We start from the raw sequence: 27,293 nt of genomic DNA on the forward strand, positions 1-27,293 counted from the left end.
TGTGAAAGTGGAAAAGCGTGCTCTGTAACCTCCCTGCAAAGGCATCAGCCACATTACTGATTACAGCTGACAGGAAGCAAGGGTTTGCCTGTCCATATCATTCACAGTAACCACTCTGTGTATTATGCTTAAGATTATTGTAGTGAGGAAACGGTGGACGGCAGTGCAGCATAAAGTTTGTTTCCCGTCATCAGTGTTTGGATTTTTTTTTTTTCAGCATTGTTTGGGTTTTCTCATTCATTAAATTATGTGTGTGCAATGTTTGGAAATATGCAACTTTTTGGCTTTCTTTTGTAACGTGTGTGTGTGTGTGTGTGTATTTTCTTCTTTTCCTTTTATTTATTTTTGTTAATATATGTACTGAGCTTCAAGAGCGCGATGTCTGCTGTACTCTCTTTTAAGCAGTCTCTCATGTTTCTTTTTTCTCTTTTAGCCTTCTTTATTTTTGCATTTTGTGTTTTATTCTTTCATTTTTCACATCCTGGGAATAACCAGTTCTTTCAGTCCATTTCCATCTTTGTCCTTGTGAAAAATGTTTTTCAGTGCTTCCACTTTTTCATGTGCATGTGTGTGATTTTCAGTAATTCTGTTCTTCCGTGTGCATACCGGTATGTGTTTTTTAATACTTCTTTTTTGTGTGTGTTCTTGAGTGTTTTCCAAAATTTCTGCTTCTTGTTTGTCATCTTCCACTGATACCATACCAGGTGCGCACAATATACGATTCATTTGTAAACAGGCTGTATTATTGCCTAATGGCAGCCACAGATCCTTCTTCAGATTTTTAATTGTCTGTGTTGTTTCAAGCCTGCATTTTTATCTTTCCTTGCAGTGCAGTAAAGATAGTGAAGTGGGAAGGAGATGTAACGGAGACATAAAAAGTTGAGTTGCTGCATAGAAATTAACTGCATGACAAAGCTAGTTTCTTTCTCTTTTTTCACAATGAAACAAAATGACAAAGAGTTGACCAGTAATTTATTCCCTAATATTTTGGTAAGAATACCTCCAAACAGAGAAGAAACAGTCTCTTCTTTAAGAAATTATTTTTTCACAGTAGACACGTTTCAGTTTGGCTTTAGGTAATACTTTGAACCATAGTTCAATGACTAGGCTAGCGTATACTGCTCTACAGTTACACATTCTAGAAATATCCTTTATATTATATGAGAGATAGAGATTTTGCAGTTTTACTTTGAAGGTATGAATTGGCAGAAAAGTCCCAATGGAGCTTAGTAATTTTCATTGTCAGTTTATAATGTGGAGTATTCTGTACATGTGTTTATTTCTTTGGAGTAGTGCAGTGATATTTTAAAATAGCGTTTCTTGGTAGAAATTTTGAAAATTAGTGGACAACAAATCCTCTGAATCTCTGACAAGTTTGTAAAATAAATATAGAAACTTCTTAATCAGGAGTGAGAACTAACTCTTACTTAAAAATGTAAGTCATTGTAAATGTATGATGATTCAAAGTTTTAATTCAGCTTTCAGAAGAGTTCACACTTAAAAAAAAAAAAAAAAAAAATGCTGTTCCACATTGATGTTGTACAAGACAGCCTCATTTCTGATTCCAAGAATATTTCTTTTATTTTTTACAACTGCTTTATTTCATCTTTCTGCTTTGTGGTCCTATGTTTTCCATCAAATACTTAATTTCCTTTTAATGTGTTTGAACTATACTTTGACCTTTTTCTTTATTTTACTGGGGGGTTTTTTTGTTTTGTTTTTTTCCATTTCTGTGATAATCATATCGCTGAACTTGATGACGCTAAGTGCTTTGATTACTTCTACTTTTTTTGACACTTGAAAGATTATTTACTTCATATTATTTGACCCTTTTAAGTAGGAATGAAAGTGATTCTTGCTTTCTGTACTTTGATACATCGTGGCACAATATGTTTTTTGTTAAATACATTTTGGTGGAAAATTGTCTGGAAAGGCAGTACTGTCAACATCATGTGAGCTTATGTGTTCAAGTAGAGTATCACTTAACTAAATTCAGTTTTGTTTGTTGTTTCCTTGTCATTGTGGAGATTTTGGGAGTTAATATTTTTTCTGTCTTGTTTTGATACTTCTGACATGACCAGTATGGTTGACTAGGCCTGCAGTAACTTAAAGAAATAAAAAATACATTTCTTGATACTACCCAAAAAATAAGTGTTGTGTTGTTATAACTGACTGGGTTTTGAAATTTCTTCATTGACAATCTGTAATAATGGGATGAAAACCACCTGAAGAATATCATTGACAAGTTTCATTTTCAAATGGACAGTTCAATACTCTAAGCACCTAATCTAAATCTGGTCTTGCATTATACTTTAATATCTTAATCAGTTTTCGTATCATAATTAACAGTTTATAATGGAACAGTAAACAGAATTGATTTAATATATTTGTATTAAAAATTAATCTTTTAACAGGGAATGCACTTACATATGCATATATGTATATACACTTCCAATTTCATCAAGGGTGCATCATTGTTCACAGTAATTTTTAACATCCATGCTTGAACAGGGTTGGCTCGTATGGTGCCACAGCAATGGGCTAGGGTACAATTTAACACATATTCTGTTGATTGATCACCAGTTATGGGTTAAATATAAGATAAAACTAGTATAATCTGACATAAACTCTGTCCCGACAACAGCTCTTTGTGGTCTCTCGCAAAATTGCAGTGCACCGTTCTCTTATGATGAATACCTGTTACAGTTCAGCAGCAGAGTTAATTAAACAACAACCACAACAACAAATGCCAATGTGTCACAAAAAAACAAACACTGGTATTGTTTTTCACATTGAAATATTTATTACAGCAAAATACACATGCATGCCATGAGACCATTCTCAAGTGGAACGTCTCAAGTACTGTTTTTGAAATTAACAATCAGACCTGAAAGTAATACACTGACAAACACATCTCCTTTAAACAGATGCATGCTACATTGATCACACAACACTGTTAGCATTACTTATATACCACATAATGACACAACACACACATCCTTACATAGACACATTTTACTGGACATGCACACACTTTCCTTACACAGACACAAGCATTACTTGTGCAAAACTTTTAGTACTCACACAAATGGTGACCTCACACACACTCAACATACACACTTTCTTCCCTATTACTCGCATACAACATGGTGACCAATCACACAAACAACACATTCACATGCACACACACATACATACTTGTCTCCCTTACACAGACACATACACTGACTGCACAAAACTATTAGTACTTGTGTACCAAATGACAATCTCTTACACACTCAACATACACACTTACCTCCCAATTACAAGCATATGACATGCTGACCACACACACACACACACACACAAACTCACATGCACACTTACATACACTCTTCCCTCACCCCATCCCCCCCCCCCCCCCCCATCATTCAGTCTTGCTGCTGCTGCTGCTGCTGAGGTGGTGGCTGTTGCTGTGGTGGTGGTGGTGGAGGTTGGGGTAAGGACTGGGGAGTGGAGGGGGCCAGGGACTTTTCCAGCAGTTTCTCAGCCACGTCGTTCAACAGGTCGTGCACCTCCTTGGCGTAACTGATCTGCATGCGCATGGTGGTGAGGTACTGGGCGTAGGACTGCCCCTCCTGCTGGGAGGCGGAGGGCTCTGGCTTGGAAATCATCACTGACTGTGGTGTGTTCTTCATGCTGTCCAGGGCCTGGTGGTGGAGCTCCAGTGCCAAACGCTGTCATTGGGTCAACAAATCACAGAGGTTATTTGGGGGGAATGTGAGAAAGAAACTGAAGGAAAGTGTAAGGACCCTTAATGAATAGTAATTATATAAACATATAATCAGAATATCGAAACAAAAAAAGCAAACAAATCTAAATTGCATGCAGAATACAAATGAAGAGACAAGTTGGAAAAATATCAAATAAGAATTATAATTTCTCAGAAGAATATCAAAAAGAGTCTTAAAAACCTTTGGACTGCAATAGACAAGCCTGGGTGTGGCTGTGAATGAGTGATATGGGACATGATTGTAATGTCACGAAACAATTTTTTGTTCTTCTGGCAAATAAACATAATAAAAATACTAACTTACACAGTTTGTCAACATCTTTGAGCACTTTGATCAGTTATACACGAAAAAGAACAATTGAGAAATTTGATGCGGAGTGACCCTACACACAGAAATAGAACTGGATAACAACCCCCCCCCCCCCCCCCAAAAAAAAGTTCATCCAAACTATGTAATGCAAAAACAAATGGCTAATACACAGAGGAATGGGAAGGGGAATAACACTAAAACATGACTGTCATTTTTTTTTTCTTTCTATCTCTTTTTTTTCTGGTTTTTTTTTGTTGTTGTTGTTGTTGTCTACTTTAAACTCATTTCAATTTAAAAAATGTATCAACAAATTACATTCATTCCAGTATTTAGTTTCATCACCTGTCACACTACAGGAGCCACAGAAGCATAACACAAACTGCAAACATGTATAATAAAGAGAGGCAAGGTCTTCCAGATGCACACGAGACACCCATTTCAATTTTCATCCAACATGGGAACTGCAGAAATTACAACCAAACAATTTTCAGTTTGGTTTAAAGAAATTTTAAGATTAAAAAAAAAAACAACTATAAACAACCCAAGCTCTATCATACTTCTATAGTTTTAATCACACACTGTTGAAGAGAATGAATCAGGAAGTGCAACAGAAGAAATGACAGAAAAGGATGGAAATAATACAGAAAACAAGAACAACAGAAAAGGTGATTTTTTTTTTTTTTTTTTTTTTTTTTTTTTTGTCAAATGCAGTATTTCCAGAACACATAAAGAATACTATAATTTACAAGTGAAAGGCACGTCGGCATTCCACAGAGGTGGGTTGTTTTTTTTCCAGTGACCTGTATTATGCAATTTTTCACTGGTGCCAGACTATGCCATAATGAGACAATGCATACATTTTCAATAACATGATGAAAAAGATAATAAATTCACACTGGATCAAAGAGAGCTACAATGCAAAATTGCTAAAGCACAAAACTCAACTTACCAGACTAATCTCCATCTGATCACAAATGGCGAAGAAATCTTCAAGACGTTTTTCAAACTTGTCAATACGTTCTCGCTGCTGGATATCTGGGTGGCTGAAGAATCAGACATCACATAATCTTTTTTAAGACAACAGTTCAAAACATGACTGTTAACTGATATGATCATGATAACATTTATCAAGCTGGGAATAAGAAAACATGTGACTTGATAATAATAATGCCTGAAACTGAACATTCTTATAAGCTAGCTTAGTCTGCTAAAGAAAGCATTTGTGAAAGGAGTCATAATGGTGGGGATATGAAATATAAAAAAAAATCATTCATGCACTTAAAAAAATACATACTGAATTCATATCACAATTGGTAGTAGTCTGTTGAGTTTACCTGCCACTGTCATGAGACGCATTGTGTCGGACCATCTGTGCACAATCTTTGAAGAGGTTCTGTAAACAGATTTTTTTTTTTTTAAATGAGAATTAACCTTACAAAATTTATACAAACATAGATATGCATGCAAGCACACACACACTCATATTAATATATACTACACACATGCATTTACACCCTGAAATACACTCATTTTGATATAATCAGGTGTACAAGACCTGCAGAAATAGCTCAGATCATACTATGTGTCATGGACTTTCATCTTCATTGTTCTAGTAATGAATGCAAGTATTGCAGAGTTCATTTTGGGCCATACCACACACATAGTGCAATGTCCTAGAAAATAACCTATAAAATGCCTGCAAAAATGGGGTCGCCAGGAGCATCGGTGTTTGATTGTTTGTTTTTTCTGGTGTGAACAATTAATCTGCTTATGTTTTGCATATTTCAAAGTGTGTCAAAGAGGAGTGACTTTCGCAACACTAATAATAGTGAATCCCACTACAATCTGATTAGTCAAATGTTACACTGTTATTGTTATTTCAGCCAATATTCAACATCTCCCTCCTCCCCTTATAACTAAAGAAGTTAATCGGTGATGGCGATCAACAAAACTGAAAGTCCACAATCAAATCTTCCAAAAACAAATAAATAAAGTCAAACATATAATCTCATCAGCGAAGACAAACATCTTTTCTTCTCAAGTTCTTGATGCCACATCCATCAGATCTCTTTATCATGTCAAATCTTCTCGGTACTGCAAAAAAGACTCCTCTTCCTTCTGCCTACACTTTGTCTGAAATCCCCAATGTCTTCTCTTTCTTTTTCGACAAAGTCCAAAATATTCGTACCATCTTAGACCAAATGCCTTTCCAACCTGCTCATCCTGATCCTCAATTCAATCCTCTCCATTCCTTTAATCTATTAACTGAAACAGAAGTCCATGAAATCCTGAAAGAAATGGCAATAAAATCCTGTGAGCTCGATCCTATACCAGCCTCTGTCTTTTTCCAGTGTGTCTCACAGCTTCTCCCCACAATCACCAATATTGTCAACTCATTCCTTCTCACTGGAACGTTTCGATCCACTTTCAAAACTGCAATTGTCCGGCCACTTCTGAAGAAATCCAACCTTGACGCAAACATTTTGAAAAACTATCGACCAGTTTCTAATTTTCCATTCCTGTCCAAACTCCTTGAAAAAGCTGTCCTGAAGCAGCTCAACAGTCACCTTTGTTTCAACAATCTCATCCACCCATTTCAGTCTGCCTATCGTGCTGATCAAAGCACTGAAACAACTCTCCTCCACATCCTGAATAACCTACTGCTAGCATCCAACTCAGGACATATCTCCCTTCTCACTCTTCTCAATTTGTCAGCCACCTTTGACATGATAGACCATTCAATCCTTCTTTCCCGTCTTCATTTTACATTTGGTATCAATGGCACTGTTCTAAACTGGTTCAAATCTTATCTCCCTGACCGATTCCAGTCTGTCACTGTTGACAATTTGCAGTCTGAACCCATTAAAATTGAACATGGAGTCCCACAGGGATCTGTTTTAGGCCCAGTGCTCTTCACACTGTACACTGCTCCTCTCGCTGAAATTATCAACCGCCATAATGTCAGTCATCATTCTTATGCTGATGACGCTCAACTCCAGAAGAGAGACACCCCCGAAAAACTGTTGTTGCTCTTGCAAGAAACATCCAACTGCTTCCTGGACATTCAAAATTGGATGACTCTAAATAAGTTACAATTGAACGCGGACAAAACTGAAGCCATGATGATAGGAACTAAACAAAAACTCTCTTCCATCACAACTGACACAATCAAACTTGGCAGTACATCCATCCCTCTTTCCAGTTCAGTCAGGAACCTCAGCATTGTCCTTGACAACACACTGTCCATGCAAAACTTTATCAGTCAGACATGTCAATCCTGATACTGTCAATTGCGGCGCATCAGTTCCATCTGGAAATATCTGTCCATTGACGCAACATTTAGACTTGTCGTTTCTCTCATTCTCTCTCGCTTTGACTACTGTAACTCTCTACTGTCTGGTTTGCCTGCTTCATCCATTCAGTCCCTTCAGTGCATATAAAACTCTACTGCGCGACTCGTCCTCAGAAATAAAAGATCTCAGCACATCACTCCTCTTTTGTAACATCTCCACTGGCTCCCTGTCATACACAGAATAAAGTACAAGATCAGCACTCTATGTTATAAATGTATTCAAAAATCAGCCCATTCCTATCTCTGTGGCTGCCTTCACCTCTACAGTCCATCTCGCTCACTACGATCAGCTTTGGATCCACTCTGTTTACGCATACCCAGATTCAAGCTCTCGACTGTTGGCCACCGTTCTTTCTGTCTCTGGACCTTGCAACTGGAATGAACTTCCTCTTTCGCTTCGTCAAGTCTCCACACTCAACTCTTTCAAGTCTGGCCTAAAAACCCACCTCTTCCCAAAATAGCCTCCCTTCCCTGCCTCTTCCTTGTCTTCAGTTTTAGAGTTATGCATGCGTGTGAATGACTGGTGCAAAAGCACTTTGATTTGTCTCTGCACAAGATTCAGCGCTATATAAATACCATTATTACTATTATTATCTATTGAATCAAACACTTCAGACATACCTTCAGAACTCTGTTGGTCCACGTGGAGTTTGCTTTTCATAATTAACTTTTTAATCTAAAAAATTAAAAAAATTCTAAAAAATGAAAAAGAAAAGAAAAACAGAGCTTGCTAACAAAAGTGGAGTGCAAGAAGCGAAAGAATTTAAGCCCACTGGTTCGAATCCCACAGTCGCCAGTATTTTCTCCCCTTCCAAGAGACCATCAGTGGTGGTCTGGATGCTAGTTATTCAGATGAGATGATGAACCAAGGTACTGTGTGCAGCATGCACTTGGCGCTCATAAAGAACACACAGCAACAAAAGGGTTATCTCTGGCAAAATTCTGTAGAAAATACACTCTGACAGGAAAACAAATGAAATTGCTGGCATAAAAAATACATAAATGTGGGTAGTGCTCTCAGTGTAGCAACGTGCTTTCCCTGGGACCCCAGCCCAAATTTCACACAGAGAAATCTATTGTGACAAAAAAAGAGTAATACAATACGATACGATACGATACAATACAATACAAGCTGGAACTGATTTTTGGGTGGTCACTGCTCACAGCCACTGCCATAAAATGATACTTGTTGCAACATTCCATAGCTGTCTTCATAGTTTATAATAATGAAACTGATTGATTCACTGCATGAAATCAATTATACCCTTTCAATTAGGTTTCTCAACTAGCCAAGCCAAAAAAAAAAAAAAACCGCATTCCTACACAAAACGTATTCGGTTTCGGACGAAGGAATGGAATAGCATTCTCCGAAAGTAAAATTCCATCATGCGCTGTACACGTGATTTTGTGATTAGCCAAGCAGAGTGCGCTATTCTGGGTCACTCCACAATCGAATGGTATGATTGGTCAGCCTGGGATGTGTGGCCCGTCTCGCACACACGCTGACAAAGTCACTGACCGGTCGTCTGCTCGCGTGCCAGCCTGTTAGCAAAGCGGGCTCTTCTCAGAATGTTGTGAAGCGAACAAGGCAGTGACGGCAAGGTTTTAGGGTTGCCGAAGTACTTGAAATGCTACAAACTGAAGGGTCGGACACTGAAGAGGTGGATGATGATGAAGAAGAAAGCGAATTTAATGCAGAAAGCAAGCATGGGTATGGTGATTCGGGGTGAAAAATTGGCAGTATTTTCTACATATAGCAAAACTGTAAAAATAAGATGAGAAATTTGATTTTTTTTTATATGTAATAGCTCAACACGTAATAAACCAGTTCTGAAAGTTTCATTTTCTTACACAGTATTTTGTATTTTTTGTAATTTTTTTTCCAAACCCTTACAAATGGGCCGTCTGTGGGGAAAAGCAAGGGAGAAAACTTGTCGTCCCGAGTGAGTTAAACTACTGATATAATGAAAGTAAAAATCTATAATATTAACAAATACTCATTCACTTCAGTCTGGCTGCTTCTGCAAGCTGAGTAGCCACATGCACAATGCAGATGTGTGTGTGTGTGTGTGTGTGTGTGTGTGTGTGTGTGTGTGTGTGTGTGCATTCTCAATTGGCTACTATTATTACAAGTGCTAGCTGGGGTTTATTATTCAATTGGTGGTATCTTCTGTATTCTGACTCAGAACAGGCAACACTGAATAACACAGCACTTACTCACTCATTCAGCAGTAGTGATTGTGTATGTGTGATGTAATAGTTGTTGCATTTAGGCTATATTACTATATACCAGTCGGTCTTGTCAACTGTGCAGTTACTGAATCTATTAATGGATGGGTTTTTTTGGGGTTTTTTTTAATTTATTTTTATTTTTATTTTTTGTTGTTGTTTTTTTTTTTTGTGGGGGGGTTCTGTATTAATTTTATTGCATTCTGTTTACTCAGTTATTTGAAGTATCGTGTCGTGAAGCACTTAGAGCTTGCTTCTGCTTGTATTACAGTGCTATTTAAGAATAAATTATTATTTCATTCATAATCATAAATTAACAAATCAAAAGTTTCCTAAGATGTAACATCATCAGGATAATGACAACATAAAACTGCTAATAATATTGTATCACTAATATTATTTAGGACAGCTCTGCAGTGTGTGTGTGTGTGTGTGTGTGTGTGTGTGTGTGTGTGCTGTAACACTTGTATGGGTGATTCAGGATGGTCTTCATGAGCTGATGACGGCAACCCCACTAAGATGATGTGACAGGAAAGAAATCTACTATTTTATGACATCTTCTGCACACAAATTATACAGGTGTCAGGAAAAATAAACTGTGATGTCATTATCATCATGTCATGGCAACACTAACAGAACACAGATGATTGATAGGTCTGTTACTAAATACGTAACAAAACTGTTTAGTTGTGCATTCAATATTATCTGCGTGTTTTATTTCATTTCTTTCAGGTCTTTCCGTCACTTATAGACAGAATCATAGACAAATGACGGTATTTTGAATGAACAGATGAGATGACTGACTATAGTCGAGTTGCAGTCGAATCTACTCACAGCCAAGGATTCCCTCAAGCGCGGTAGAAGTGACTTGAATCTGGATATTGGGTCTGGATCGCCTTGTTGCTGTTGAGGCTGCGCTTGCTGTTGTCCTGGTGGAACTTGCTGTTGTGGCATCGGGACTTGGGGAGGCATCTGAGCAGCCATGATTTAAATCTTAGTCAAACCTTTGTTGTGGGTATTCGCACGATTGGTGCTTACCGGAAGTTATGAAGCGAAACTGTCAACCCAATCACACCCAATTAACACAAACGCATACAAAAACCGTTCTTCCCATGAACCTAAAAAAGATTATTGAAAGTGAAATGGGAAGCCCAGAGTGACATGAGCATAGCATAGCATAGCATAACATAGCATAACATAACCTTTTTCTAGAAAGGGTACTAAGAAGAGCGACTAAGTTATTAAAAGAATGCAAATCTATGAGCTATGAACAGACTTACATACTTAAAATCTGCATTCATTAAATGGTAGAAGGCTAAGAGAAGATTTAATAGAAGCTTACAAAATGTTAAATTGCTATAATTAAGTCAATGTGAATAATATTTTTAGATTGTAAGATTATGAGAGTACCAGAAGTACAATGATGAAAATTTGTAAAGAGCACTGTGATATATACTAACAGCTAATAGAATTGCATAAATATGGAATGCACTACCTATTGAAACCGAACTTGCACAAAAGACTAATGTGTTAAAAAAAAAATCTCCTTGACATGAACATCAATTTAAAAGGAAAATTTATTGACTTTGACGAATGAATTACAGTGAATGAAAACATATGTGTATCCCACTTATGAAAGGAGACAGATATTGAAGGGAACATAAAAAAAAGAAAAAAGGGCCGTGGGGCCTAGGCAGTCAAATGCCAGTCCTTACACTGCTAGTAGTAGCAGTAGCAGTAGTAGTACTAGTACTAGTACTAGTACTACATAAGTAGTATAGCATAGCAATGCGTTGCATTGCATTGCGTTGCATTGTATTGTATTGTATTTTGCATCCATATATCTATATATCTGTCTATCTATATCTATGTATATTGAATTGTATTGTCAAAACAAATGTCTCTCTATGGCGCCACCCAGTTGTCTTTCCTTTCAAGTCCCTGTCTGTAGTATACATGTTTAACTGTTTCCCGCTAATGAAGTAGTATTTTCATCCGAATCATTTGCGAAAGACAACTCTCTTTGTCATTTTTCGTCTTTTACCTGTTCTGGTTAAGCATATAGATTTCACACAGGACCTTAGTTTATCATCCATCTGATCTGAAAGACTCAGTACATCCGGAACACCCTACTATTTGTGTATACAATAATGAATAATAATAATGGATACTTATATAGCACACTATCCAGAAATCTGCTCAAGGTGATTTACAAAAACACTTTTGATAACATAACACATCAAGTTACATCAATGTTACATACCAAAATGTGACTAAACAAACCACACACACACATTATGCATACATACATTTTAACAATACATATGTACCTAACAGCTACTCTCAACACATACGCACACATAGGTACGCACAAACATACAAAAACACATGTGTGTGTGTGTGTGTGTGTGCGCGCACACACACACACACACATATATCATCATCATCTTCAACTGATGTATGCATTTATGACTGATGGCTTTCTGACAAGTTGCATGAAACCGCTTTCCATAGGTGTATGCATATTTTGGTTTTGTGAAAAAGATTGAATAGCTATGGTGATGCCAGAATGATCAACGTCTCAAGTTAATTGATGCGGTAGGCCATTTAAATTAGAAAGAAAAGAGCTGCAGTTTTGGTGGCTTTCCAGCGTTCAGTGCAAAGATTCCTCCCGGATTTATCGTATATCAAGTACATAATTATAAGCTTTGCTTGCATCAGCCTTTGACAGATCACAACATCATGTGCGTGACGAGTCTAAATGAAATATGAAAGTCAATCAAATAATGGTACTCACCTGTGGAAGTTCAAGTTATTTCACGAGGATATATTGAGAGACATAACTTATACCAGCACAATAGTGGGGTAGAAAGGTGTGAAAAAACCAAACAACCGCAGTAAGAACAAAATGTGTGCTGTTTAACAACAAAATGGACTGTCGTAAACCTCGCCGTTCACACAGATAGTGAAATTACGCAGCTGCGTTACCTCTATACACTAATCTGTAAGCAAACTCGATTTCCGGGAAAGAGCATCAGTGAACAACTTTTTCCAATGTGTGCTGTGTAATCGTGTTCCTGATTTTGTTGTTTAAGAATGCCACCAACGATTCAGTCAGGTCGTCGGCCAGATGACCGAGATAAAAGGCAACGACCAGGAGACAAAAGGTAGATATGTCAAAATGAAATTATAAATTGAAATTTTAATTTCCTTTGCAAAATCAGTAGGCCTCTGTATCTGGGTACAGATTACGATTCGTTGATGTGGACATTAATTCAATTGACTTTCATTGGGACAGGTGGTAGGAAGAAAAGAATTTAGACACAAAATGGTAACAGTAATCTTTAAATCTGGACTGGCGCAACATGTTGAGAGCGTTAGACTTTTTCTTGGAAGGATATGTGTGTGTGTGTGGTGAAGACTGGAGGCCAGTGAAGGCATCAGTTCCAACATTGCACATCCCAGTAAAACGAAAGCATAAGAATTCACACACACATAAAGGTATTATACTGTCTTAGATCTGACATACCAGTTTGCAAGTATGTTGACCTGGGAGAGAGAGATAAGAAAGATGCCAGAAACATATCCCATCTTCTGCCAAGGTTTGAACCATGGTCATTTGGCCACAGGCCAGGATGACAGAGTTTTGATTCAGTAACCACTTAACAGTTGCACCCACCACTATCAACATTAGCCGTACATGGCTGCATTGTTTCCAGTGCTATGTTTTATGTTTTAATTTGATAATAGTATGCCTTTAGAGGAGAATTGTACAAGTGTCCCTGTTAGTTGCAGTTCATTTGGTTCCCCTTTTCTGTTGTAGACATGTACGTATGTTCATGCAATATATGTGGATCATCACTGGATTCACATTTTCCATCTTTGAATGTCAGGAGCACTCTTGTCTTCTCTGTATCATCCCACATTGCTTTTTTTCTGCAGCTGCCATCTTCACTGGTTAAACCATAATTTTTTAAAGTTTCATTTTAATCAGTTCATAGCCCCCAGATGACAGGAAAAGCTGGAGCTTATGGAAAGTAGAGCAGTTATCGTGAGTTTTAGATAGATTAAAATAACAACTGTTTCATTGTGTTTGGATGGTTTACACCAGGGTTACTCTTACTATTCTCCATTACTATAATAGTTTTGATACATTTCAAAATCTGTTTTTTTTTCCATAGTTACTTTCATTTTCTCTGCATAGGCAGATAGTAGTATTGCACAGGACAGGAATGTCAGACCCCTGCCGGAGTCTGCACTAGTTGGGTCACGGTAAGTATGTTATTTAAATGTAATTTTAGATAGAAAATTTCCTATTATTAATTTAATATGGCTCTTTGGTAATAAAACAAAGGTTGGATGTGGAAACTTGGGGGATGTATGATGGCTGCTTGATGAATTTTACCTCTCAAATTTGTCTTACAGATCAGACCTTGTTTGTCGAGTGAAGTACAATAACAGTCTGCCAGACATCCCATTTGATCCAAAGTTCATCACCTATCCATTTGAATCAAACAGGTTTGCAATGGTTCTTGTTGATCACTTGATGTTAATCATTTATTGAGGTCTGCTTCATCATATTGCCCTTTTGAATTTATTAGGCATGATAGTACATATTTCAGTTTAGGTTCTGGTACTTATTTCTTCATCTTGTAACCATAGGTGTTAGGTGTAAACTATAATGTGTTTTATGTGTTTGAACTTTGATTTTTTGTTTGCGCTGAGGCAGTATCAAATAACTTAATAAGTGTACTTAAAATTTTATGAGCAAATGATTTACCTGTAATTTCTGAACCACATAGTTCAGCCATAATTCAATGTGTGGAATGTGTTTTAAATCAGAGAATGAGCCAGTTGTGTTCAAAGCTGTTTGCGGCTATTACTTTTCAAATACAGGATCCTCACTTGTTATTGTTATTCAGACCATCTTGCTTCAACTCGTCCAAGTGGCTTCAACTCGTCCAAGCAGACATCTGACCACTACTGCATACATGTGTGATGTGACTGGTGTGATATTTTTGCACAGTTGTTTCTCGTCTAGTGTATACTTTTATTAAAGCAAGTGTAGTGCCAGGTAGATAATCAGAGTGAGGGAGTGTTTGTTCAGGAGGTTGGGGTGGGGTTGGAAACAGACCCAGATGAAAATGTAAGAAGTATGAAAGGGGAATGTATTGATGGAGGAAGAGAGCGGATTTAGATAAATAGACATATGAATAAAGATGTATTGCTGTGTTATAACTTATTTCTTCCATCTCCAGTTTTCATCATTGATTGCAGAGTCTTGTCTATTGCAGATTTTACCAGTATAAGCCAACATCTTTGGAACGGGCATTCAAATATGACCTCCTGTCAGAACATGACCTTGATGTGACAATTGATCTCATCAACCCAGACACATATAAAATTGACCCCAATGGTAAGGCCAGCAGAGTGTGTTTGTTCCCTTGATTTTATTTCCAGTCCTGAAGAATGGAGGGTAGTGTGGTAATTGTGTAGCTATCATCGATTGATGATTCAGGAACAGTATGAAGATTCCTGAATGGAGGAGTGCAAGACACAGGGCAGATGACACAGGAGCTAGAAACCAATGGACAGACTGTTTGGCAGTGACATTAATTTTCAAACCTTCTTTAATTCAGTGTGCCAAACTGTAAGCTTGCAAGTCAGCTGCACTCTCGGCTGCAGCATTGCTGGTGAAAAGTCAAATGTTTTTTTGAAATAGCAAGTCTTTCTCCGATAATAATCTTCTTTGAATGCGATATTATTGATTCCATAAACTAATCTGTCCCTGATCATTTCTTGTAGACTTTGACCAAACCAACACATTTGTGCTGTTGTGCAACAAATGCAGATATTGACTGTCCTTGTTGCTGAATACTAGTGTGAATCTTATAACTTTGAACAATATGCAATGGAGGAGGTTGTAAGTGACTTTAGCGCTAAATGCAGAAGCCTTCATGATTAGTTGAAAGAAAATAAGTCACAGTGTTGAAAGTATTCATACCTTTTATGTTGTGTTGGGGTTTTTTTGCCTGTAGCTTTTTGTATATAATGATCATTTTTTTTACCTGCCATTTTGTGATATGATCGTTTTGTTCCGTATGTTTTCCAGCCTATCCTGACCCAGAAGATGAAAAATTACTGGAAGAGGAGCTGAACACTCCAGCTGATTCCAAGAGGTACATAGTTGTCTTGGTCAGCAGAAGGAACTCACCACTGTGTGTGTTCTTTGTCTGTATCAGTGTGTTTGTCCTTCGGACATTTCTCAGTTTTGATTTCATTGATCATTTATTTGTGCAGTGTTTGATTGTATGTTACATGGTTGTTACAGGTATGTAGTCTGCATCTAAAATGGAGCTGTTTATGAACCAGTTGTTATTTGTATTGATTACATTTTATATCTCTTACCAAATGAAACACAGTGAAAAAAGACTAGAAGAAAATTACAAAAAAGTAATTTTCAAATATACACAAAATATATTGCAAAAAAAAAAAAATTGATACAAACATATATTTGGGAACTACATGCATACATGTATCTGTGTTTGTTAAGCACTCCTTTTATCTGTTGTTGTCTTCTTATTGATAGAACACCTTTGCTGTACAACTTTTATTTTAATTTTTCAACATTTTAGACTTATTTGGTAACCACTACCAGGTATAATTCCGAATTTAATCAGTGCACATATAATTGGGACAGTAGTTGCCTCCTCTGCTATTCTGATGGTCATTGGCAGACATGACTACCATATATACATATACTGGGTGCATATCCATGAGGAAGACTGTAAAATCAATGTAGATATCGATCTCATTCATCCTTACACACTCTCATGCCAACTCTGCTCTTCTTCTGACTTTTGTCTGCTTAGGGGATCCCCCCTGTTCGAACCAAAATGTATGGCCAATGCAGTTTTTCATACCAAGCCCTCACTCTTTGGAATCTACTTCCTCAGCCTATCCATCACTCATTTTCACTGCAGTCTTTTAAATCCAGTCTGAAGACCCACCTTTTCCTCTCCTGAATAATTCTCAACAGATTATCCTTTTCCAGCATGAACTAAAATGACTGTCAGTGAATGAGGGGGTTTGAGAGTTTCAGAATTTGTAGGTTGTATTTTTGATTGTGTACTATTTATGAATATATACTGTGACTTGGGTGAGTGCATGCATAGTTGTGTGTGTTGTGTGTGTGTGTGTGGTGGGGGGTGGGGTTAATGATTTGATAATCTTTTCTATCTTGTGTTCAGTTTTTCCTTTTTTTTTTCTATTTGTAAATGCATAATGCTTACTTTACGATTAGGTGTAAAGAAAGCTCATAATAATAATAATAATAATAATAATATCACATGACAATATTCCTGTTGTGTGGGTAGCACTGCCAGAATCATTGTGGTATGTATCACCTGTATGGGCATTGCCTGTATGTAGACTCTTGTCCAGGGCCATGCAGTAACTGTAACTCAGTGTTCCTGTTGCAGGTCACGGCATCACAACACCAATGTGTCTTGGCTCCGGAAGACAGAGTACATCTCCACAGAGTACAACCGATTTGTGCAGAAGTCTGACAAGAGTGAGAGCAAGTAAGTGACAGCAGGCTTGTGGTTTGACTGTCAGGCTTCTGGGGATATTTTCTTTGAGCTTTTTGATATATGTGTGTGTGTGAGAGAGAGAAAGGGAGAATGTGTGTGTATGTGGACATGTGTGTGTTTGCATGTGCATGGACATGTTAGAGTGCAGATAGATTATGTATATGCAATGAAGAAGATGCTTTTTTTTTTGTTTTTGCAAAGCTTTGTCTTCAGAATAGAACACATCCACATGCTTTGACTGTTTATAGTCAACATTGTTGAGGCCAACCACTGAACCAGTACCCAAGATTCTGCAGTCATTGAAGTCAGACTGAAACTGAAGTTGAAACTGAGAAATATAAGGATTGTGGAAAAACTGCTAACATTGATACATTCTTTATTTGTATTCTTATTTATCATTCTGAATATTGTGACAACAAAGGATCATAATGTTGATGATGATAACTTTTCATATATTATTATCATCATTGCTGTTGTGTAATGCAGGGTGGGGTTCAAGATTAAGCAACAGATGCGAGAGGAGGACCTGTACAAAGATCGGGAAAGTCAGATCGCAGCCATACAGTCCACCTTTGATCGGGCCAAGGAGCGGGTCAGTTCCCCTTGCCTCTGTCTGTGGGACAACTCGTTCATCAGTAAATCATTTATTGAGTTTTACAGTTTTGTGATTAGTTACTGTTCATTTTTTGACTGTTAGGTAATCTTTGTTTGTCTTTGAAATGGTCTTATTAAATGTTATTTCCTGGTTACTAGATTAATTGATTAATTTATTTACATTTATAACTAGGAAAGCTAGAACATTTTTTCCTGCTTGAGAGAAAGAGTTGGAGAAAATGTGTTAGGCAGATTTATACATCCATTTCATTTGCAATCATTGGAATGAGTGTTATGCAGCATATGCTTTTAGAAATTTGCATTATTTATATACTGAAAAAAACAACAGTATTTGTTGAATTGTGAACAAACTGTGAATGTCAGCATTCTGTGTTGTTCAGATAACCAAACACTACAGCAAACCTGGAGTCACCCCTGTGGAGGTGTTGCCAGTCTACCCAGACTTCAAGGTATGGGTGTTCTTCTCCTGTGGTCAATATGATTGACTTGTCATATTTGGAAGGGCAGTTACAAGGAAAGGAAATGTGTGAATGATGATTTTGGTACCTGTGATTCAGAATCCTTCACACCTACATGCCCCCCACCCCCAGCCCCCTTTCATTCCATTACCATCAACGTTCTGCCTGTCAACGAAGAAGAAGAATGACAGCAATGAATTTTATCTTTAATGCCTTTTAATCTTTTTTGTTTGTTTGTTTGTTTTTATTTGAAGATTACTCCACAGGCCCTATCATTTCACCTGCAGATTTATCGTTCAACAAACACAATGTCTTTGTAATGCTAACAGCTGCAAGGAGACAAGGTAAAGTAAGAGATGGTTTATAGGGTATTTTAATTTTATTCTTAATGAAGTGTTTGATCAAAAGGATGCTTACACTTTTTTAACCTTATACTGTATTGATCAAAAGGATATATATATATGCATACAGCTATGTGTAGGCAGAGTGGAAGTACTGGACATGACTGGCTGCAAGTTGTGTGCCCTTACTCTGGTCAGAGCACAATCGCTTCACTTGTTTACATGTTTTGCACTAACCTTTTCGCTGCCAGGGAAATAAGATTTAAGTGAAATCTGTTTGCCAGGTTTTTTAAAAAAAAAAACAAAAACGGGTAGATATTTTTAAAAAATTCTGTGGGGTGTGTTATCGGCAAGAGACCCATAAAAGTACATATTTTCTGAAAGATAAATGAATCAAGAATACACAACACATGATGTTTTCCAATTTTGTACATTTTCAATGACATGCAGTTGTTTTGAAATCAGTGTTTTATTTTTTTGTCACATTTTAAACTTGTTCTTTGCAAACATTAGTCAGTTAATTTGCACAGTAATATATTTTCTGGACAAAAGGATACCTGTACGTACAAATTATTCTAGAACAAACAACAATAAAAAGAAAAGAGACAAATGATATATTGTGACTACTCTAAGTGATAACATACATGTGAGGCAACGCCCCCTTGGCCTCCACCTCCTTCCTTTTCCATGCATGTAACCTGACACTTTACCAGTTCTGTTTAGACCCCTTTGCCCAGTGCCAAGAATGTCGCTCACAGTGTGAGCTGCAAATAATTCGGTCAAGTTTCTGTCGTAGGCTCTCTGTACAGCCTGCGTCATTCACTGTTTGTTGTATCTTGGCCAGTATCTTTATTGCTCCCTTTATTTTCTATCGAATCATCCGACAAAAGTTCATTACTGTCTTCTTCTTCAAGTTGATGCTTCAAATCTTTCTGAGCATCAGTTAAAGAAAGCAATTTTGGTTGTTTTAGTGCACCATGATCACATAACTTGACCACGGTATCTGACATTTTGCTGAGCGAGTGGGCGACCAGGCAAAATATACTGTGGCAGTAACCCAATGAAATCGTTCAAATAAAGGACTGCCTCATGAGGTATATCGGATTTCTAGTTATCAATAGAATCTAAAAAAATTTCCAAAGTTAAAGTTACCAGTAGTTTTGTCTACGAACTCAGTATGAACCAGGGAAAAGTTAGAATATTTTGCTGACGAGTTATCTCTTCATTGTGGCAGCAGAGCATACACTGTTGTGCTGAAGAGTTATCTCATCATACAGGCAGCCTTTGGGTTAAACAAAAGAGAAGCACAGTAACTGTTCCTCATTTCAGTATGACAAAAGGCACACAACTTCAAGGCATTGCTGTTCAAGCGCTTTCCATTAAATGCATGCAGGGAAGTGAGAGGCAAAGAGAAACAAACCCAAAACTTGCCCATGACTTAAATGTATGTCTTGTGTGGGTGGTGTCAACAGTTGTGGAAGCTGCCCTTTGCCCAAGTGTTGTTCGACTCAGACCCAGCTGACAAGCAGAACCAGGAGAGTCACATTCAGGCTGAAGAGATGTCCCAGGCAATGATCAGGTCAGACATTTAGGAGGATGGAGAAAGGGAGAGGGAGGGTAATATTGGGGGAAAGGTTGGAAATGGAGAGAGAGGAATCTGGAGAAGTGAGAGAGCAAGCGAGAGGTAGAGGGGAAAGAGGGAGGGCAGAGGAAGAGGGGAGGTGGGAGTGAGGGGAAAGTGAGAGAAAGATTCAGTGTGTGACAGAGCCTGTTGTGTGGACGTTAATCTGAGTGAGATCAGGTTTAGTTCATGGAGTTTACAGACCTAAGAGTTTGCAACAGTCTTCTTGTGTTGGACAAGTTAAGCTGAAACAGATCAGGCCTAGTTGCAGAGTTTGTTGACTCCTAAGTTTGTGACAATGTGTGTAGTGCAGATAAAATAAGTCTAGTTAAATTATCTGGCTCTGAGTTTCTGATATTTTTCTGTTACGCAAGATAATCCAAATGAATCATGTGTAAGTACAGAGTTATTTCCCTGAGACTGAGGGCATGGTGGCTGTGGTGGTGTGTTGCAGAGGTGCAGTGGACGAGAGTGGGGAGCAGTTTGTGGCCTACTTCCTGCCCACGCCCGAGACCATGCGCAAACGCAAGGCTGACTTTGAAGAGTGTGTGGAGTACACACCTGAGCAGGAGTAAGTAGCTTATCTGTAGAAATATATGTCGATTTTTTGTTTTTCCCATTTAAAAAGGTTTAAAAACAAAAAAAATCTAGTTTCGAGATGGAGTGCTAATGTGGACAGTGAAATTTTTGTTCTTCATCCAGTAAACTTGGTTATACTGGTAGCGACAGTTGTTTTTGTGTTTCGAGTTGATATACAAAGAGACAGGCGCAATAGCCGAGTGGTTAAAGCGTTGGACTGTCAATCTGAGGGTCCCGGGTTCGAATCACGGTGACGGCGCCTGGTGGGTAAAGGGTGGAGATTTTTACGATCTCCCAGGTCAACATATGTGCAGACCTGCTAGTGCCTGAACCCCCTTCGTGTGTATATGCAAGCATAAGATCAAATACGCACGTTAAAGATCCTGTAATCCATGTCAGCGTTCGGTGGGTTATGGAAACAAGAACATACCCAGCATGCACACCCCCGAAAACGGAGTATGGCTGCCTACATGGCGGGGTAAAAACGGTCATACACGTAAAAGCCCACTCGTGTGCATTCGAGTGAACGCAGAAGAAGAAGATATACAAAGCACCAGTCTGCAGCATGCAGTGAAGTGAAAGGTCCTGTTGCCTTTCATGGCTGTCGGGGCAGCGAATTCATGTCTACTGTGTCTGGGGCTCACCATTGGAAGGTTGGGCCCAATCCTCTCCTTCCATTGTTTTAACTTCCCCATGATGGGTGCAATAGCCAAGTGGTTATAGCGACTGCTGCGTTGGACTTTCAAGTTCAAATCTTGGGAACAGCGCCTGGTGGGTAAAGGGTGGAGATTTTTCTGATATCCCAGGTCAACATATATGCAGACCTGCTTGTGCCTGAACCCCCTTTATGTGTATACGCAGGCAGAAGATCAAATATGCACGTTAAAGATCCTGTAATCCATGTCAGCATTTGGTGTGTTATGGAAACAGGAACATACCCAGTATGGACACCCCCAAGTATGGCTGCTTACATGGGGTAATAATGGTCATACACATAAAAGCCCACCCATGTACATACGAGTGAACATAGGAGTTGCAGCCTGCGAATGAAAAAAAACTTCTCCATCTGGTTAGGTACCCATTCATACCTGGGTGGAGTTAGGAACGTTGGAGGAAAGTATCTTTCCCAAGCACAAGACCATGCTGAAACAGGAACTCAAACCCTGATTACTGTGAGTTCTGGACCAAGTCCAACAGCTAACTGATTCTGCCACGGCACCTTATAGAATGCGGTTAGTTCAATAATAAATGCACTTACTTTAATTACATTACAAACACGAAAAATAAAATCACCGGATGTTAAGGAAAACAAAACATTGTTCAAAACTAACACTGATTACAGAGGAATTTGTCACTCCAGTATGGTTTGAAAGAACTAGAAACTATTGAGGGGGAGAGAGAGAGAGAGAGAGAGAGGAAAAAAGCGACTAGTGGAGTCCAAATCAGGACTGCAAAGTGGCATTGGATTGGATGCTCCTTGCAGAGCATCAGATATCAGCACTGAACAATAGAAAATGACACTGGGTTGGATGCAACTTGCAAAAGCATACAGGTAGATCACAGAACAGCCTGTGGACTTGAAGCTCCTTGGGAAGAAGGGAGGCCAGAAGCACGCCTGGCAGTGCAGGCTGGTGGAAGTTGATGGGAGTCTGCAGAGACAACCTACAGACTGGCAGAAACAGTGGTACCAACTGTCCCTGATTACATCATATTTTGTTATGTCTGGTTACAGTTTGTACCAGTGTCAAGTTGTGTGTGTGTGGTTTAATGACAGATTTGCTCAACAGAGCCTTTTTAATCCCTTTATTTTATCATTGTTTTCAGGTATGAATACTTGCTGGCTCGAGAATACAACTGGAATGTGAAGAACAAGTTGTCGAAAGGCTATGAGGAAACCTACTTCTTTGTCTTCCGTGAAGATGGTGTGTTTTACAATGAATTAGAAACAAGGTGAGTCAATCTTTCGTACTTTAGTCCACCTGTGGTATGTCTATTTTGACTGTGTAGAAGTGGAGTGTTTCTCCTGTTGGAAGTCACAGATTTTCTGATGGACCTTGTGATCACCTGATTCCATGTTAACTGGCAAATATAGATTGTCTGTATTTGTGGCATTGTATTCATTTTCATAATTTATGTTTGCTTACTTGTGTGTAATCTCAGCAGGATCATGATGTAGTTTTCATTATTTATTGAAATGGCACATTCTTTTTTTCAGAGTGCGTCTCAGCAAGCGTCGCAAGCTGGGTTCTCAGCGTATGCCTAAGTCTTGGTTGGAGGTCAAGCACCGTGAACTGAATGAAAAAGAGTTGCAGGCACAGGTACTGCTGAGATTTTCTGTTTGTTTGAATTTTCAGCTCAAGAATATGGTTTGGAAGAAATCCTTTGAAGAAGTTAAATCCTGAAATCTTCAAACCAAATCCTGAAACGCTTGCTCACTTTCTAATGTCTCATAATGGTTATCTGTAGCAGGCATGCTTATGGACAGCAAAAACTGATTTTATTATCTTTTTGAAGATAGTTATTTTTAAAGATTTTGGTTTCAAATTTTTATTATAATTCTTATTGTAAAGTCTGTCATCTTTGGTACTATAGTAAATTTCATAGACAATGAAAGCAAGATGTGAGTTATTCATCGATTTGCTACCAACTCTTATACTCCTCTCCCTGCTACAGCTGTTCTTTCCTGACATTTTTCTTCTTTTTCCAAGTGTTTGAAGTCATCTTAGCACAAGTTGTATGTTATTTTATTGAAATCAGATGTTCTTTTTATCCCCATAATTAGTGTGTGTGTGAGATAGAGACTTTATCACCGCTGGCATTGTTGTTCAAGTTTTCAAGCACTGCTGGCATTAGTTAGACACATCAATAGATAGCCACGAGTCTTTTCCAACAAGCCCTTGACATGTTTGTTAGGAGGTGCGCATGACCATGCTGGAGCCACCCCAAGAGGAGGAGGAAGAGGAGGAGGAGATGCAGGTGGAGGAACAGGACAGGCAATCAGGTGAGGATAAAGGAGAGGTGAATTTTAGAGTTCTGTTTTGTTTTAGGCCTTTCATCCCTCCTGGGGTGCCGGCTGTCGACAAGAGACCTCCATTGTCCTCTATCTTGTGTTCATGTGTTGCACAGTGTTCAAAGCCCAGCATCTTTGAACTGTTTGTAGCCAAGTAGTTTCACTGGAAAATGCTGTCAACGTTAATTTTCAGTACAAGTTAATTTTCAGTACATTACTAGTTGTAAATTTTGAATTAGTTCACCGCCTTTGAGGAGCACCCATTGTTTCTATGACCTGTTTATATATATATTTTTTTAACATATGTTTGTATGCAAAATTGCGATCATATGCTAGTCAGTATATTTGTGGGCAAGCATGTCAATTTACAGATATATATATATATATATATGTGTGTGTGTGTGTGTGTGTGTGTATTTGCTAAAATTAGGAATGTGCGTGTATGCAATAAACAGCAAAAAAACTTCAACATGAATCTTTCCATTTCACCAACAGTTGCTTGCCCACGTTTCATTGCAGATGATGAGAACAAGAGCGGCAGTGAGAAAGGCAGTGATGTGGAAGACAACAAAAGTGATGCCGGCAGCGTCAAGTCTGGGGGCAGCGTCCGTAGTCGCAGTGCCAGCCGCTCACGGAGCCGCAGCAGAAGTGTCTCTCGCAGCAGGAGTCGGTCCCGCAGCAAAAGTGGAAGCCGGTCTCGCTCCCGATCTCGCAGTGGCAGCAGAAGTCCCTCCCGTTCCCGTTCCAGGTCTCGCAGCAAGAGCCGCTCTCCAAGCCGCAGCCGTTCTCGCAGTCGCAGCAGAAGCCACAGTCCCAGTGGCAGCAGTGGAAGTGAGAAGGGAAGCGAGAAGGGAAGCGACAGTGAGAGTGAGGCAGAGAAGGAAAAAGAGAAGGAAGAGGAGCGAGCCATTTTTGGTCCTGATTCCAGCAGTTCAGACAGTGAATAAACTGAGAGTTGTCATGGACATTTCTTCATTTATTTCCCTTCAGAGCATTACAGGGATAGGGAGATTTACTGACTGAACATGTATAATAAACATCCAGGCAGCATGAAAGTAAGTTGTCTAATAGGTAAAAAATGAAAGGGTGGGTGGCAAATTTGTATTCATGTATGAATACACATGCTGCATCAGTACAGATGTGGTTTTTGGTGAACATCTTACTGTACACACCTTTGTATTAAAGATAGAAGTGGGAAACATTTAGTCTTGTAATAAGTTGGGCCAGCATTTCAGATTAAAACCTTCCCCAGTGTTTTATTTAGTTCAACATTTAATAGATGAGAGACAAACATGGCTACTATTCTGAGATGGTGTGACATTTGTAAGTATTTTTTTTATTTTGGGTGTTTTTTGTTTGTTTTTTTAAATAGGTGATTTAACTCTTGAAATGACAGATTAAACCACTGATTTTGTTATCAGTATTTTTTGGTTTTTATTATTGCATGAATGAACACACCATATGATACGGTAGTTGGGAAGAGTAGATAATAATAGTTTTCATGACAATTTCAGGTTAATAATAATAATGATAAAACCTGAAAAATTGCAAAGAAAGTATGTCTTGTACTCTCAGTATCTGTTTTGAGATACATGAAAAACTGAGACTAACTGTACACATTTCTTTACATTTTATTGTTTGAAAATGACTGATTTTCTAAATTAACAGACAAGGGTCTCACTTGATTCACGTTGTATGTCTGGGATTGGTCTGTGTACTTGGGGCCTGCAGTTAAGTTATGGAGGGTTTTTTTTTTTTTGTTGTTGTTGTTAGTTCCCTTACAAAGTCTGTGGTTAGCTTAGTTGTTAACGAATTGCAAATAAAAGTACCCACATTCTTCTTTTTCTATACGGGTGGTCAGAGGAGGACTGGGTGGTTAGAGGAGGACTTACTCTGTCAACTTATATGCACAGAGGTTCCTTTCACTTATTGGACTATTTCAGGTGTTAATTTGAGATGCACAAACTGTTAACCTATCTGGAATGTGTCTTTGTTGTTGTTGTTTTTTTTATCCAAGTGGCATGAGGTGAAACATTTGTGTGGCTGGTCATCTCTTTATTTGCAAGGGAGGGGGAAGATACAGATCACTTTACATAGTTTGAAAACAGTGGCGTCTGCTGATAGGAATAATAAAGATTTGCCTTTTGCTCAGTATTTCCCATTAGTTTTTACCTCAGAATGTTAAATGTAAAGATACATAATAAACACACACAAGTGCATACACACAAATGTGTGATAATTCATAAACATGCTCTTATTCACTAAACCACCACCACAAAACCAAATCTGAACATGATTTTCATGTTTCACAACTTGTTTTTATTTTAGTTGGCTGTAAATCAACATTAACATACAGATTTATATGCAGATTTAGGAGTCAAATTCATATTTCATTGTAATAAATATAAGCTGTGACGGCTTTTGGAGGATGGATAAACCACAAATAAAACAAAACACAATGCAATATGGAAGTCAAAGCTTTAAAAAAAAAAAAAAAAAAAAAAAAAAAAGACATGTTCAATACTGAAGCTCACCAATGAACTCAGGCATCCTATTTACAACTATTTACAAAGTTAACATGAAAAGGCTAGAATGGAAGAAATATGCATTAGATATAATGCACTTTCATCAAATAAAGACAAAAGATGAAACAGCAACAGGACTCGACTTATGAATCATTTGTTTCCCAATAATTCTAGTTCAGTGAATGATCATAAGTTGCGGCATCAGGAAGAGGATTTATGAATACCTTACATTTTCATATCTTTTCTTTTACAAATAATGGAAAAACCTTTTTTTTTTTTTTAAAGGTCTAGAAGGTCCTATACAGTATAGTATACTTCATACTATAAACAGGAATGACAAGGCCTTCAAAACTTGCAGGTAATGGTAATTTCATTCATCAAAACTGAACTGGGTTTACATACCCCTCTCCCCAGCCTAGATGTGTCCTTCACTTTTTTCAGGGGTGTGGGGAATGGTGTTGACAGAAATAAAACCAAATGCAACAAGCATTCAGTTTTTAAAATAAAATTTAGAAATAAAAGCAAAAAAGAAATAATCTAGGACAATTTTTAACACATGTTCGCAGTGAACCCTTTGTGTAGACTGCCCTCTCCCACATGTTACCTAATAAAGCAGGCCAAAGTCTTTTAAGCATGGAATTAATCTGTTGCATTACATGATCTTTAAAATGGACAATGACCATCAAAGTACAGTTCTAAGAATGACTCATACATTGGAAGGAATATGTTTTATTTGTAAATGGATTCCTTCTTGTCCTGCCTGCTGTGCACCCATTTTCTTAAAATGATCAATCACATGATATGAGCAGGGGAAGGTGGAGGATGGGGGTAAGACCACAGAGCCTTGTTGCGGAGCAGATGGAGTCCTGTTATTTGAGAGTTGAAATCT

The 27,293-nt window shown here is 38.1% G+C and overlaps 2 protein-coding genes across 3 annotated transcripts; one reads left to right on the forward strand and one right to left on the reverse strand.

Moving 5' to 3' along the window:
- Positions 1-2,780: 2,780 nt before the first annotated feature.
- LOC143296701 (mediator of RNA polymerase II transcription subunit 29-like) lies at positions 2,781-12,602 on the reverse strand. Of its 2 annotated transcripts, XM_076608747.1 has the most exons (5): positions 12,461-12,602; positions 10,498-10,635; positions 5,417-5,475; positions 5,032-5,125; positions 2,781-3,716 (listed from the first exon to the last, which is right to left on the reverse strand). In XM_076608747.1, exons 2-5 carry the CDS (start codon positions 10,633-10,635, stop codon positions 3,411-3,413), a joined length of 597 nt encoding a protein of 198 aa, XP_076464862.1. In that variant the 5' UTR covers positions 12,461-12,602; the 3' UTR covers positions 2,781-3,410. The 2 variants fall into 2 exon arrangements, with proteins under 2 accessions (XP_076464862.1, XP_076464861.1); XM_076608746.1 differs by lacking the exon at positions 12,461-12,602 and having other exon boundaries at positions 10,498-10,702.
- A 42-nt stretch (positions 12,603-12,644) lies between these two features.
- On the forward strand, positions 12,645-26,532 carry LOC143296698 (RNA polymerase II-associated factor 1 homolog). The gene is made up of 13 exons (XM_076608740.1): positions 12,645-12,830; positions 14,089-14,181; positions 14,958-15,079; positions 15,776-15,842; positions 17,145-17,246; positions 17,742-17,847; positions 18,251-18,319; positions 20,142-20,248; positions 20,745-20,861; positions 22,694-22,819; positions 23,085-23,187; positions 23,783-23,870; positions 24,399-26,532. The coding sequence occupies exons 1-13, from the start codon at positions 12,760-12,762 to the stop codon at positions 24,824-24,826; spliced, it is 1,599 nt and encodes a 532-aa protein (XP_076464855.1). The 5' UTR covers positions 12,645-12,759; the 3' UTR covers positions 24,827-26,532.
- Positions 26,533-27,293: the final 761 nt, after the last annotated feature.

This window comes from Babylonia areolata, chromosome 21, assembly GCF_041734735.1.
Source record: "Babylonia areolata isolate BAREFJ2019XMU chromosome 21, ASM4173473v1, whole genome shotgun sequence".
Lineage (NCBI taxonomy): Eukaryota > Metazoa > Mollusca > Gastropoda > Neogastropoda > Buccinidae > Babylonia > Babylonia areolata.

Coding starts and splice junctions, on each gene's coding strand:
- LOC143296698 (XM_076608740.1), top strand. CDS start 12,760: ATGCCACCAACGATTCAGTCAGGTCGTCGGCCAGATGACCGAGATAAA. Junction 17,247..17,741: donor TCTGACAAGAGTGAGAGCAA/GTAAGTGACAGC, acceptor TGTGTAATGCAG/GGTGGGGTTCAAGATTAAGC. Junction 18,320..20,141: donor CAGTCTACCCAGACTTCAAG/GTATGGGTGTTC, acceptor TGGTGTCAACAG/TTGTGGAAGCTGCCCTTTGC.
- LOC143296701 (XM_076608746.1), bottom strand. CDS start 10,647: ATGGCTGCTCAGATGCCTCCCCAAGTCCCGATGCCACAACAGCAAGTT. Junction 5,476..10,497: donor GCTTGAGGGAATCCTTGGCT/GTGAGTAGATTC, acceptor ATCTGTTTACAG/AACCTCTTCAAAGATTGTGC. Junction 5,126..5,416: donor GCGTCTCATGACAGTGGCAG/GTAAACTCAACA, acceptor CTGATTCTTCAG/CCACCCAGATATCCAGCAGC.